The 14128-nt window shown below is 39.0% G+C and overlaps 1 protein-coding gene across 1 annotated transcript in view; it reads left to right on the top strand.

Moving 5' to 3' along the window:
• KCNH5 (potassium voltage-gated channel subfamily H member 5) overlaps nucleotides 1-14128 on the top strand; it is a 259703-nt gene that overhangs the window by 203212 nt on the left and 42363 nt on the right. Inside the window, exon 10 of the mRNA XM_037129143.2 lies at nucleotides 4743-4939. Coding sequence (XP_036985038.2) covers nucleotides 4743-4939 — 197 coding nt within the window. The remainder of the gene's footprint in view (nucleotides 1-4742; nucleotides 4940-14128) is intronic.

Raw genomic sequence — 14128 nt, 5'->3', positions numbered from 1 at the left:
ACTTAATGCAGAGACCTGAGAAAATATAAATAGACCAAACAACAACTTTCATGTTGAGTGTGAAGTTTTCTACTAATTTTAGGGCTTTGAGGGAAGTTTAATTTTCTCAGGCTCTAAAATGTTTACAGCTAAACTACTTGTACCCAGTAGGAGCTGACCTAAAAACTAGCATCAAATATTCTTCACTCATGAAGATGAACAGCGTTTCCCAGACCTGCAACTGTACAAAATGTTTGTGGTGGGGAGAAGCGTACTCTTCTCTATTGGACATTCCATGCAAAATCCCGTAGCTCCTCAACCTGTAATTTCTGCAGGTCTCAGTGTAAATGTGCATAATATTCCTTGAAGAAGGACATTAGCCAGCTCTACTGTGGCTGGTAAATTAATTAATTGATTCATATGACAATCATCTTCTCAGAAAGGCCATAAATGTTTGTTATGAATCAAGTAACTATTAGGTGATAGAGAAAACTGGATAAATGAATTTTGAAATAGTTGATTAATATCCAGCTGACATACTGTGTAACCTAATGGAAATTCTATGTTATAAAAGAATTAGTATTAGTTGTTAGGTAATGTCAGTTCTGATGTTGGGAGTAGAATTATCCACATTTGTTAATTTTGCTATACTTTTCTATAGGCTTTTTTTAGGGGGGAGATGAATTGAGGAGATAAGTTTTACTTTGCTTGAGTTAACTTTTCTGTTACTTTACAACATTTTAATGCGATTTGGAGTTGAGGCTCTAGATTTTAAAGGTATTTTCTTCTGACAGTGAGACACTGAAAAATTATATTGGAAATATAATTTGATGATTTTGAGTTCACTTAATATAGACTTATAGGTGTAGAGAAGCCTTAAGCTTTAGTTGTTCTTTATCCCATTCCCTTCAGAGTCAGAGGAATGGATGATGATTCAGGTTGCTCCGTAACCTGATCTAAACTACACTGCTAGTTGTGGTGTCAGTTCTAACTCTAACCTTACATTTCTGGTTTGTACCGTTGTCTCCGCTTCTCTCCTTTTCTCATGTGTGTTTTCTTTCAATAAATATTTGTTGAGCTCTTGAACTGTACTGTGCATTGAGATTAATGGTGGTGGTCGTAAAAACACAGAAAATTCCCTGCCTTCATGAGTTTATATTATGTTATAGTTTAATTCTGTTCTTTGTGCATCATGCGATTTTTATTTCTCCAAGATACTAAAAGTATAAATAATTTAAATTTAATATTTTTGATGAAAATATGGTGAGGGTTTTAATTTTATCAGTTAGGTAAAGTAAAATATGTAACAGACATTTGAATGCTTCCATAATTAAAATGGCAAGGGGAAATTTATCTATATATTTACATATAATTATAGAAACATATAATTTATATATCTATATATTGATTATGCACTTATCATCAATGAATATTTATTTGATATACATAGGTTTATGTACATATTTTATTAATTTGGTTTTATTTAAAAGTGTAAGGAGGGGCATCTGTGAAAATACTTTGCCATTTTTAAATTAGGCAGATTCGCTTGAGAAAAATTTGATAAAACATAAAGTAGAAAGAAGAAAAACAATAGACATTATTTGAAACCAATTACTGTAATTATTTAAATGCATTCTCTTTTAGTCTTTTATTCCTTTTCATTTTTAGCATACTTTATTGTCAATGGACATATTAATAATAACATAATATGCTATATAGAAGAACAAAAAATACAATATACTTTGGTTCTACCAACATTATTTTTCTTAAGAAAAAAGAGGTATACATTTCATTAACAACTCATTTAGTCTTGCAGTTTCTCTTTCATTTTTATGTACTTCGTTATAGCTGTGACCATAATCATGTTCTTCTTTGAATATTTTTTTAAATGTAACATTAGGAGATAAGCTTTTTTTTTTAAGATTTTACTTATTTATCTTTAGAGGGGAAGAGAAGGAGAGAAGGAGAGAAATATCAGTGTATGGTTGCCTCTCGTGAGCCCCCTGCTGGGAACTGGCCTGCAACCCAGGCATGTGCCCTGACTGGGAATCGAACTGCAATCGTGTGGTTCGCAGGCCTGCGCTCAATCCACTGAGCTACACCAGCCAGGGCAGGAGATAAGCATTTTTTCAGAAACTAGTTTTAATTCTGTATGAATTGATGATGGATAGATAAGATAGATAAATTTCCATTGTTGTTGGACATTTATTTATATATGCCAGTCTACAGCGAGTGTTACACGTGTGGCTTCTGATTCTTTTGACTGAGTCCCAGAAGCAGAATTACTAGGTCAAAGGCATTGATTATGATTAAAGTTACTATACATGAAAATCAAATACGTGAAAACTAATGAGTGCTGACATGTGGGTCAGAGATTGTGTTGTGAGTGATAACTCGAAAACTGGTCACAGAAATGAAACAGAAAGAAATGTAATCCTTTCTCTATCTTTTCAAAGAAAACCCTGTATAGAAAGAGTAACAATGATCATAGAGGAAAAGAAACAAGAAGTAGATCGAAGATGCCATTTAAAAGCCTGTTATTTTCATAGCACCAAGGACTATGATAATACAGGGTCTGGAACAAATAATGCTCCCCTTTTTTTTACAAAATATTTTATTACAAAATAATAAGCATGTAATTCTGTAACAGCAATGTCACACTCAAGCACAAAATATGACATTTTAGTTGAAATGTTCAAATTAAAATTATAAATTATTACACTCATATTATTATCCTACCAACCATACTCAAGCAGGCCTTACTTCTTGAGTTAGGCTGGACCCTGTATAACAGTTGATCTGTTCTGTTAAAAAAAATTAGACATGTAAATTATAAGACTAAAGAAAATCTATCTCTCATGCCCTAAAGCAGACAGAGAACCTACCATTTTCCTGCATTTTCTTTGTGGGTGCACATGTGTGTTTCTGCAGGTGGGACAATGCATAAAATGAGATCATATGTATATGATTTAATATTGTGCTTTTATTATTTTACATAACATGAACATATCTGTCATTTTTTCAATTTATCTAGTGGCTGCAAAATAGTCCATAATTTATTTATTCATTTATACTTGTCTTCTACCTTTTTTGGATGTTTTAAATATTATTTCAGTGAACATTTTATAAGTAAGTTGGTACTTTAATAATGTAATTAGAAGAAATATGTATAATTTGGCATTACTAACTTAAAGAGAATGGCGTTTCTGAGCCTGCTCTGTGTAAGTGGAAGTAGGGTTTTCTTTTAGATTTCTACAGCTGAAGGTTCCATCAGGTTACCGCAGTGCTCTGCAGCCTTGGACACTTTATTCCGGTGCCAGGCCCCTAATTACTCTTTCTCAGACAAAGGTGTGGCGACCAGGCAGGTAGCTGAGTTGTCAATGTCACTAACTAAAAGGAATATTTGAGGTCCCAGAAACAAATATCACTCGAGATTCATTAAATATTGATTATGGTTAGTTCATGCTGACCATATGATTGTATGGTACTTTTAATCACCTCTTTGATAATAGGAGTGTTTTCTTTTCCTACCTCAGATTGCCTTGTGGTTCTCTAAGGATTTCCAAACTGCTTGTGTGGGTCAAGAATCTGTAATCTCACTCACTCAACCTTTCTTTGTTCCCCTCCCCTCCCCTCCCCTCCCTCCCCTCCCCTCCCCTCCCCTCCCCTCCCCTCCCCTCCCCTCCCCTCCCTCCCCTCCCCTCCCCTCCCTCCTCTCTCACACCCACACACTTCTCTGGTTACATGTTATTTTTTCCTCTGGTAGTCTCACTGGCCTGAAGTGTTATGTCTTTATCCTTCTTTTATTTCCCTGTCAGTTCTGAGTTTAATCTTCATGATGAAAACAGGTACTCGACCATCTCTGTGGTCAGTCTAGAAAGAGTTTTTGGCAGAGCATCTGTGGGAAGATTTTACCACCTGCATGTCCTAGGCAGGGGCTTCACAAAACTGCCTCAGCGGGGAGGCAACTACATAGGACCTCTTGATTTGGGATGGGGAACTGTTGAGTTGAGGTCATGGACTGGAATGTACTCTGCAGAGAATAGATTTCTGTGTGTTATAGAATTTAAAAAAATATCCACATTTGACCACAGTAGACATACCCTTTGTGGGACTATTTATAGCATAACAAATCTGGGTCTCTGTGTTTTACCCCACTCAGCTCGCTGGCCTCTGTAACTGTGGCCAGAGCGCTCTGAGGCTGTGCCATGAGGACTTGCATAAGGTTTGGCTTGGTGGCGAGAGAAAAGCATCTTTGGTGGAGTAAGTCCTAGAGAGTGTCTGCTGGAGTGCAAGACTTAGTTGCTGAATAATGCATGTTTCATAGATGTTGAATCAGTTCCAGATTTATAAAGGCTATAACAGTAGATCTTATATATTGCATTTTACTGTCATCTCTACCAGAAGGAGCAGAAGAACAGATGAAACTAAGGAGTCTCCTTTGCTTCTTCTGGTCAGAATGAGAAAAGTTAAGGTGGCAGAAAATAATGAAACTATTTGTTAAAATACGGTTTTTGGCTTCTCCATCTGATTTCATTTATTCATGTCACTCCAGATTTCCATCAAGAATTGAATTCAAGGTGATATTATTTTACATGTCATAGAAAAGTATTATAAATTGTTATATGTGTACAGATAGGATTATACACTCAGGCTCAAAGTTATGCTGGGAGATCAATACCACCTATGAAACTGAGTAAAAAGAGTGGTCAGGAAAGGAACTGGTGTGGATACTTGAATACGTATCTTATGCTGTTTTCCAGGAAAAGGTGATGTATTTGGAGACATCTTCTGGAAGGAAACCACCCTTGCTCACGCGTGTGCCAACGTCCGGGCACTGACATACTGTGACCTCCACATCATCAAGCGAGAAGCCCTGCTCAAAGTCCTGGACTTTTATACGGCATTTGCAAACTCCTTCTCCAGGAATCTCACTCTTACTTGCAATCTAAGGAAACGGGTATGTTGTCTGGATCCACTTCCGATTATCGTGTCCAGGGGGTTAACATGTCCTGCTCCGTTAGTGGAGGCTTGGAAAAGTTCTTTCATTTTGCGGCAATGTGAAGTGACATGATTTTTCCCTTTCTTTGCATTTTGTTTACTTTTTAAGAGAGAAAAGCCCCTGAGTACATGGCTAGAGATTTTAATTATTACTATTTAAGATGCAAGATGAAAAACAGACTTGAGGAAAAACAAACAAGCTGTACTACAATATAATTAGTCAGTTCTTGGGGTTTATAGTACTGCCACAAATTTAATATTTATGTCTCTTTATTATGTGGGTTTCTTTAAGCTGCTGAGGTTATTCAAACTGGTTGCTTATTTTATTTTCCTGATTCACTTGAAAACCTTCTTCTCATTTAGTAATCAGTTCATAAAGGTTTTTCCCCAATAATTCTTTCCAAGCACACTATCTCAGAAAATAATTGGCCACCCTGACATATCCTACACATACAGACAGGAAATCTTTACTTTGCTCTTCTGTTGCAAATAGAATCTTCTTTGCCATTTTCTTTTTTACGTATGCTGTAACACAAATTTAATTTATGTAAAGAAATCTTATAGCTCTGGTTTATAGGTCATTGGACATTGACTAGGGTTCTTTTATTGCCAAGAATGAAATGCCCATTTGGATAACTGCATAAATGGAATTTCATGTGAAATGGTTGCCTGTCGACTATCATGAGGTATTTTGAAATAACAAAACTTCTCTTCCAGTAACCCCATTAAACAGAACCTTCCCTGTAGTTAACATGGAGGAAAAATATCAAGCCAGGAGACAAATGAACATCTCTGCTGTAGGAACAGAGAAATGAACATAAGCAAATCAATGTAATTCCCTAGTTAGGGTTCTAAAAGAGGATTAGATTCAGAAATCATATTTGTCCTAGCTGTGTCGCATTGTTTGTTCTGTATCTGAACAGCATTTTCAGTCTGTATTTTTGTCAACCAATAGCTACTGAGTATACACGGCCTGCAGGACAAAATGTAAAGAGCTGTTGAGAGCACACGGACTAAATACAGACTTCTTGCATCAAGGAGCCCACAGTCCAGTGTGGATATTACGTGATACACTATTTGTAAAACATGTTTTTATACAGGCGAATGAAAGTTAAGGTAGTGATGAATGTGGAATAGTGTTGCCAAATATAGTAGAAATGGAGAACTTTCTTGCTTACTCACTAGGGATTCTGAGTCCCCTTTAGTACTAAGCAAAATGATGTCTCCTTTGGTTTATGCTCTATCTTCTCCAGTGACAAACTTCTTTTCTACAAGGCAGTCTGTTAGATGTTTGAAGCTCTTATATATATTTTCCGATCTAAATTTTGCCAGTTTGAGAATCTTTTTACATCCTGCAAGATTACCAGAATACCTGTGTTGTTCCAGTCCTCAGTACAGATCTTGTTTGTCACTGTCCCCCTCAAAACATATTGTTTCCACAGAATCTCATCTTATGTTTACAATATTCCCATGGAAAAAAAGAGCAGTTATTTTCCCTTCAAAACACATAAGGAAAGTCAAGCCCAGAGGAATTTATATCAAATCACCCACTGATATGTTTGCAATGCAAAGTCTCAATGACATAATTAAGAACTCACCAGTAGAAAACAAATTTTGGTACTGCAAGATAAATTCATCACAAAACTCCACTGCTTTTTTTCTCTTTTAGAGTATATTTTATTGATTATGCTATTACAGTTTTCTCAAATATTGGGAAAATTTTTCATACATCTGAGCACATGCACACACACACACACACTCTCACATGTGTGCACATATACACAGGCATACACACAGGTTAGAAGAGCTGAGTGCACATACCACCAGAATGCCCACTTCCGATAGGAAGAGAAGCTGGAGACAAAATGCATTGTGGTATTTTAAGGCGGCCTAGAAATGTGTGCCTGCCCCTGCAGATGCCGCTGCACGAGTCCCATCAAATGGCTTCTTCCCTTTATAACCTGTCTCCTGTTATAATCTGTGTCAGTTTAAATAATTGTTTTCAGTGTTTCTGAAGTCCATGGACAATCTTGATGCATTGGGTAAAAATGTAGGGACAGGTGTATTGTCAGTCAGTGTCACTTTATTCTCAGGAAAAAAAGAGAGAGAAACTGTGAGGAAAATATACTCCAGTGATTCACGAGAACAGCTACCATTTTGAGAGCCTATTTTATAGCCATGCACATCAACTTATTTTATGTATAATAACTAATCTTACTAAATATCAACCATCCACAGATAACACACCCCTGTATCATCTCTAGTTCATCAATGAGGAGTTTAAGTTCAGAGAGTGGGGCATTTAGTTGCCAAATAAATGGTGAGTCAGGGTCTGGATTTGAATCCATCTCTGTCTGATTCTAAAACCGGTATTCTTTTTTCTCTTTCTTAAATATATTTTATTGATTATACTATGACAGTTGTCCCATTTCCACCACTTCATTCCCCTCCACCCTGCACACCCTCTTGAACCCACATTCCCTCCCCCCTTTAGTTCATGTCTATGTGTCATAAGTTCTTTAGCTTCCACATTTCTCATACTATTCTTGCCCTCCCCCTTGTCTATTTTCTACCCACCGTCTATGCTACTTATTCTCTGTACCTTCTCCCCTCCTCTCTCCTCTTCCCACTCCCCTGTTGCTAACCTTCCATGTGATCTCCATTTCTGTGCTTCTGTTCCTGTTCTACTTGTTTGCTTAATTTGTTTTTGTTTTTGTTTAGGTGTGATTGCTACTAATTGTGAGTTTGCTATCATTTTACTATACGTGTTTTTGATCTTTTTCTTAGATAAGTCCCTTTAACATTTCATAAAATAAGGGCTTGGTGATGATGAACTCCTTCAACTTGACCTTTATCTGCCCTTCCATATTAAAGGATAGCTTTTCTGTATAGAGCAATCTTGGATGTAGGTCCTTGCCTTTCATGAAGGAATGGAATACTTCTTTCCAGCCCCTTCTTGCCTGTAAGGTCTCTCTTGAGAAATCTGCTGACAGTCTGATGGAACTACTTTGTAGGTGACTGTCCCCTTTTCTCTTGCTGCTTCTAGGATTCTCTCCTTCATTTTTATCTTGGCTAATGTAATGATGATGTGCCTTGGTGTGTTCCTTGTTGGGTCCAAATTCTTTGGAACTCTCTGAGCTTCCTGGACTTCCTGGAAGTCTATTTCCTCTGCCAGATTGGGGAAGTTCTCTTTTATTATTTTTTCAAGTAAGTGTTCCACTTGTTCCTCTTCCTCTCCCCCTTCTGGTACCCCTTTAATTCAGATGCTGGAACATTTAAAGATGTCCTGGAGGTTTCTAAGCCTCTCCTCATTTTTTTGAATTCTTGTTCATTCTTTTCTGTTTGGTTGTTTCTTTCTTCCTTGTAGTCTACTCCATTGATTTAAGTCCCAGTTTTCTTCCCATCACTATTGGTTCCCTGTGCATTTTCCTTCATTTCACTTAGCATAGCCTTCATTTTTTCATCTGTGACCAAATTCAACCAATTCTGTGAGCATCCTGATTACCAGTGCTTTGAACTCTGCATCTGATAGGCTGTCTCTCTCTTCGTTGCTTAGTTGTATTTGCTGTGGAGCTTTGATCTGTTCTTCTGTTTGAGCCATTTTTTTTTGGTCTTGTTGTGCCTATAATGTAAGAGGGGCAGGTCCTTAGGTGTTCACCAGGGTGGGGCAACCCAGTCACTGGGTTGTGATGCTGTATGTGGTGGCCGAGTCAGAGAGGGAACAATGGTGCTTGCTTCGCTCTCAGTTGGATTTCAGTCCCTTCCCCCACTTCCCACAAGCAAACTGGGCCATTCTGGTGCTGATTCCTGGGCGGGTGGGCTTGTGTACCTTCTAGGACCCTGTGGGTCTCTCCAACAAACTCTCATGTGAGGCTGGGCATCTCTCCCCGCACCTCAACCCCCACAGGTGTTTTCAATCTGTGTTTCGAGGCTTTATTTCCTGGCGCTGGGACCCTGGGTTGCAGGGTCTGTCTCACTCTCCAGTTTTGTCTGGTTTACGTGCATGTGAATGTGCGACTGCTCAGTCAGCCAGCTGCCTTGAACGCAGTGCCTCGCTTCACAATCTCCACTGCCTGCTTGTGTGTGCCCCGTGCTTCTGCTTTTTGTGTTGCAACCCCTCTCTGCTGGGCCATCCAGCTCTGCCCCACCTACCGGTCTGGATGAATGTGTCTATTTTGTCTCCTAGGTTGTCTGACTTCCATACAGTTCAGTTTTTTTGTCAGTTTTGGTTGTTATTTTGTCTCTAAATTGTCATCCTTATTTTGGTTGTGCAAGGAGGCACAGTGTGTCTACCTACGCCTTCATCTTGGCCAGAAGTAAACATCTGTATTCTTTAGATAGCTGACTCTTTTTTTCCTAGGACAATATTCCACAGGCAAACTTGCAGCAATTTTCAGAGTTTCTAATTCATTGTCACTGTTAACTTCACTCCCAAATGAGCTATTAATAAAAAATTATTTTGTTCTCATTGCTATTATTGTAAGCATTATTGCAACAAACATTTGTTGTGAATTATATGACTAAAACTATGTCCTTAGGCCCAGGCTGGTATAGCTAGGTGGATTGAGCATGGGCTGTAAACCAAAGGGTCACCAGTTCGATTCCCAGTCAGGGCACATGCCTGAGTTGCAGGCCAGGTCCCCAGTGAGGGCCATGTGAGAGGCAACCATACCTTGATGTTTCTCTCTCTTTCTCTCTCCTTTCCCTGCTCTCTACAAATAAAGAAATAAAATCTTTAAAAAACTATGTTGTTAGTGTACTACTGATAACCTCATAGCTGTCATAACCATCATTAGGGTGTGCTTGCTCCTAGTAAACTGGGGGAGCAGATTTGGAGCCCTGGTTTTCAGCCACCATTGATTATAGTTCTGGCCACATGAGCATGTACGTGGCCCTGTGAGTGGTTTGTCCATTTTGCAGTTCTTGGTGGCTGCCACAGGAAGGAATGTCACAGTGTTTTAGCTGCCTGCCTTCATCCTCCTTAAGGAAAAGTAAGTCTTTTGTTATGCAAATATAGCTCTCACTAGACATTCTTCAGCTCCTCTATATAAAATCCTAGAACTAAAACTGGTAATTTCATCAGGTAACTAGAGTGGGGGTTGGCAAACTTCTGTCAAAGACCACTAAGTAGATCTTTTGGGATTTGAGGGCCTTGTAATGTCTGTCTCATCTACTCCCCCTTGCCACTGCTTTGTGAAAGCAGCTGTCTCAACTCCAGGCTGCCGTAACAAAAGACCGCAGACCAGGGGTGCTTGCACACCAGAAGTTTATTTCTTACAGCTCAGCCCAGTTAAGAGGCCTTCTTCTGGAATGCCAAAATGGTGTTCATTAACTTAAGAACCAGCTTGTATGTGTGGGTCTGAGAAGACAAGCTGGACACCCAGCACAGGTGATAGCTAAATTTTAAATGATTCTAATCAGACTTTCAAAGAAGTTTTTGCAAAATTGCCTAGCTGTTATACAATGATGTTTACCATTTGTGTAAAGGAGTTAACATGGCAGCATGATGGCTGAACTTTGAAAGACCTGCTTTTAAAATGGGCCCTTGGCTGGTATCTGGGAACTTGCATTTCAAGAGGGTTCCCATGACTCTGACAGGAGTGGCTCACCATGCCCGCACTATTTATTCATACAGTGTGGTTTATACTAGACATTTACTTCCAGGAGCCTGGAATTGTGGCACCTGTGAGGCCGAGGATACCTGTGTGACCAGCCTCCACCAAAAATGCCGGCGTGGAGTTCCAAATAGCATCCCTGCTGGCAGCATTTTACCCGTGTTGTCACAGCTTGTTGCTGAAGGAATTAGGTAGCGGACCTTTGGAGACTTGTGCTTAGCTTCCCCTGAACTTTGCTCATGCATCTTTTCCCTTTGCTAAATTTGCTTTGTATCTTTATGGTGTAGTATGTTGAGTTCCTACTTACTGTATATTCTTACTGTATATTCAACATATGCTGTATATGTTGAATTCTGTGAGTCCTCTTAGCAAATCGTCGACCCTGGGGATGGTTTAAGACCCCCAATGTACCATTTATAAAGGCTAATTAAAAATCTGTATTCTGTGAGGTCCTGAAATCTGTGCATATCTTGGTGATTTCACTATAACCTTTTTCCATAAAGATGCTGAAACCTACTGACATTATGTTTTGCGAGTATAAAGAATGCAGTATTTTCAAATTGGTGAGTATATATGTCCATGAGACTGTCAGGAATATTCCTTTTCCTTGAAACCTAAAATAAAGGCTACATTAACACTTCTAGCAACATTAAGTATGGCTGGGATTTTTAATTATTTCTGAACATCTCTGTCACTTGCAAAATAGCACAAACATACTTTCCTCCAATTCACTGCTTAAATAGGGTGAGTGAGGAGTTCTATTTGTTCTTTTCTGTACCTTTTCTGGTGAGATGTTTCAATAAAATGTGGCACACAAAGTATTGGCTGGCTCAGTGTATATTCAGTATACATCCATCACTCCCCTGTTGCTTACCTATGGGGTAATGGAGATAAAAGGCTGAGTGCCTGCTTTCCAGCAGCCTGCAGTGTAGTGGGAGAGTCAGGTGAATAATCATAATAGAGCCAGGTGAGTGCAATGAGAAGGCTACTCTCGGGGCACCAGGGGGGCATGGTGGGGATGAATCTATTTCATCCCAGGAGGTATGACAACACTGGAGTTAGAATTTTATTTCAGAGAAATATTCTAGAGCAAGGAAAGATCTTGTAGATTCTGTAGTTCAACTTATTTTCTTTAAAGATGAGAAAAATGAGACCCAGAGAATTACATGATTTGCTTAAGTTCATTTAGCTAATTAGCTTCAGAGGCAGGATTGGAATCCACACCCTCTGAGTCCCATGCTGGCTGTGCTTCTGCTATTTAGCTGAGATTAGAATCATTGGGTAGAAGATTGTGACTAAAATGCAATGGTTTTTATTAGGGAAGAAAGAAGGTGTATAGCATGAGTTTGCATGTGATTCATAGATTGATTTTAGTGCCTTTCTCACTGTGGTTCAGAATAAAACTAACAGTGGAGCCAAAAAAAGCAGTTCTAGGCTGTGTTCAGAGTCCAGAATAGGACTCCTAGGCTCAGCGTGAGCCAGCATTTACGGTGTGGCCGCAGCAGGTATGTCATGTTCATTGTGAAGGGTCTGGTTTCAGGAAAAGCATGCAACTTACATATCAGTGTTTTTCAAGTGGTGCTGTTGAATGCAGTAAAATCTTGCTTTGCTGATAATGCTATGCTTTGACATACTCTTTGCTATCTTGTCAATACTTTTAAGAACTATATTGGCTGCTGTACCACCTCTTATGGACATTGATTGGAAGCGTTGCCAAATTGACACTGGCCCTTTAGTTGTGGTTGCAAAAAAAGGCCTCGTTGTTGCTTTGGGGACCCATCTTGCTTCTGGTTATAGTCCTTTTCACTGAATATCTCCATACCCCTTAGTTCAAGATACAGGCCAATCTGGGCTCCTTCTACAGTATTCATTTAACCCTTGTGTTAGTTTGCTCAGACTTTCATCACAAGATAACACGGACTGGGTGATTAACAGACATTTTCTCACACTCTGGAAGGCAGAAGTTCAAAATCAGGGTGCAGGCAGGGTCAGAGTCTGGTGAGAACCCTCTCTTTGGGTTGAAGATGATTGCTTTCTCACTGCAAGCTCACATGGCCTTCCCTCTGTGCATGCACACAGGAAAGAGAATGAGCTCTCTGGGTCTCTTCCTTTAAGGACACCAATCATACTGGATCAGGGCCCCACCCCTTTGACTTCATTTAACCTTAATTGCTTCCTCATAGACCCATCTCTAAACACAGCCACACTAGTGGTTCGGGCTTCGACATACGGATTTGGTGGGGGAGGGCAAAAAACATTTGGTCACTAACAACCATGTTTGTTGTTTGTTTTTAAGTTTCAAATTAAAACAGCTGAAACGGATCTATATCACTAGGGGTGTGCAGCAGAATCAGCTTCAGTATTGATTTTTGTAGCTTCTGGGAAATACATAATTATCAAGCCCAGCAAAATGGTCTTGCACTCCTACGGTGATTTAAGAAAAGATTTTCATTTAAACTTTAAAAATGTCCCCTAATGACTAATACAAATTGAAATTTGGAAAAACAGAACAGAACTTGCAGCATCCCTTTAACCCCATAAGGACAGAATCCCTTCCCATAGATGGCCCTGTTCTTAAACAGAGAGCAGCTGAATCCAGCTGGCAAGTTCATAGGCAAGCATAGCACCAATCCTGTATTTTAATTTTCCAGGAGTAAGAAATAGCGGTTTAGGCTCACTCTAGCATTGGAACAGGCTAGAGCTCAGTGACTGTTTTTGACGCCAGAAAGCATTCTTATCATGGTGAATCCAGTGGCTTTTTTCTTCTTTTCTGTGAGCAATGAAGCATCTGTGTAACAATTACCTTTGGTGGATGGAAAATGTGCTGGAATTAGGTACCAGGCAGGCAGAGAGGACTTGTTTGGTGTCTATGTGGTGTAGACAGCACGTATGTCAGTGGCGGCATCTTTGAAGAAACAATCTAGGAAAGAGATAAGGGGACTTCCAACTTCACTTGTTTCTTTTCATCCCCCCCATAACAACACTGGTATGTCAGTTAAAAAAAAGATGAGAACACACTCATTCCAGAAATCTGTAGTTTCTTAATCCCATGAGAAAGACATTGCTTAAAACATTGTCTGCAGTTGGGACCAATGATAATATGGATTCCATAAAACCCTGAAATATTCCATAGTGTCTATGCTTACTTTTCTTGTAGCATTGATTGTGGTGGTTTCCTATTTATATTTTTGTTTTTGTACCTAAACAAAGAGCTCCATAAAGTAAATGTTTTCTATAATCTCATTGTTGCCAATAAGCACAACGGTGCTTGCCATGATTGAGTGAATACATCAGTAAATGAATGAAATACATCAGTGAACAGACATGCTGCTCAGAACAGCTTTTATCATTACTGATTAGAATAATCACTGTCCTCCAGAAAAACAAATGATACCTTTGACAACTTTGGCAAAAATCATTATGAAATAGGATTATGAAAATGACCATTACTAATTCTTGTTAAATCACAATTAGAGTTAACTTCCAGCTGTGGTTTCTAACATGCAGATTCTGCCACAAGGTAGCAACTTGGC

This window comes from Artibeus jamaicensis, unplaced genomic scaffold (genome assembly GCF_021234435.1).
Source record: "Artibeus jamaicensis isolate MK-2021 breed Jamaican fruit bat unplaced genomic scaffold, CSHL_Jam_final contig_851, whole genome shotgun sequence".
NCBI classification, from domain to species: domain Eukaryota; kingdom Metazoa; phylum Chordata; class Mammalia; order Chiroptera; family Phyllostomidae; genus Artibeus; species Artibeus jamaicensis.
The sequence above is the reverse complement of the archived record's forward strand: the minus strand, read 5'-3'. Positions and strand labels throughout refer to the sequence as shown.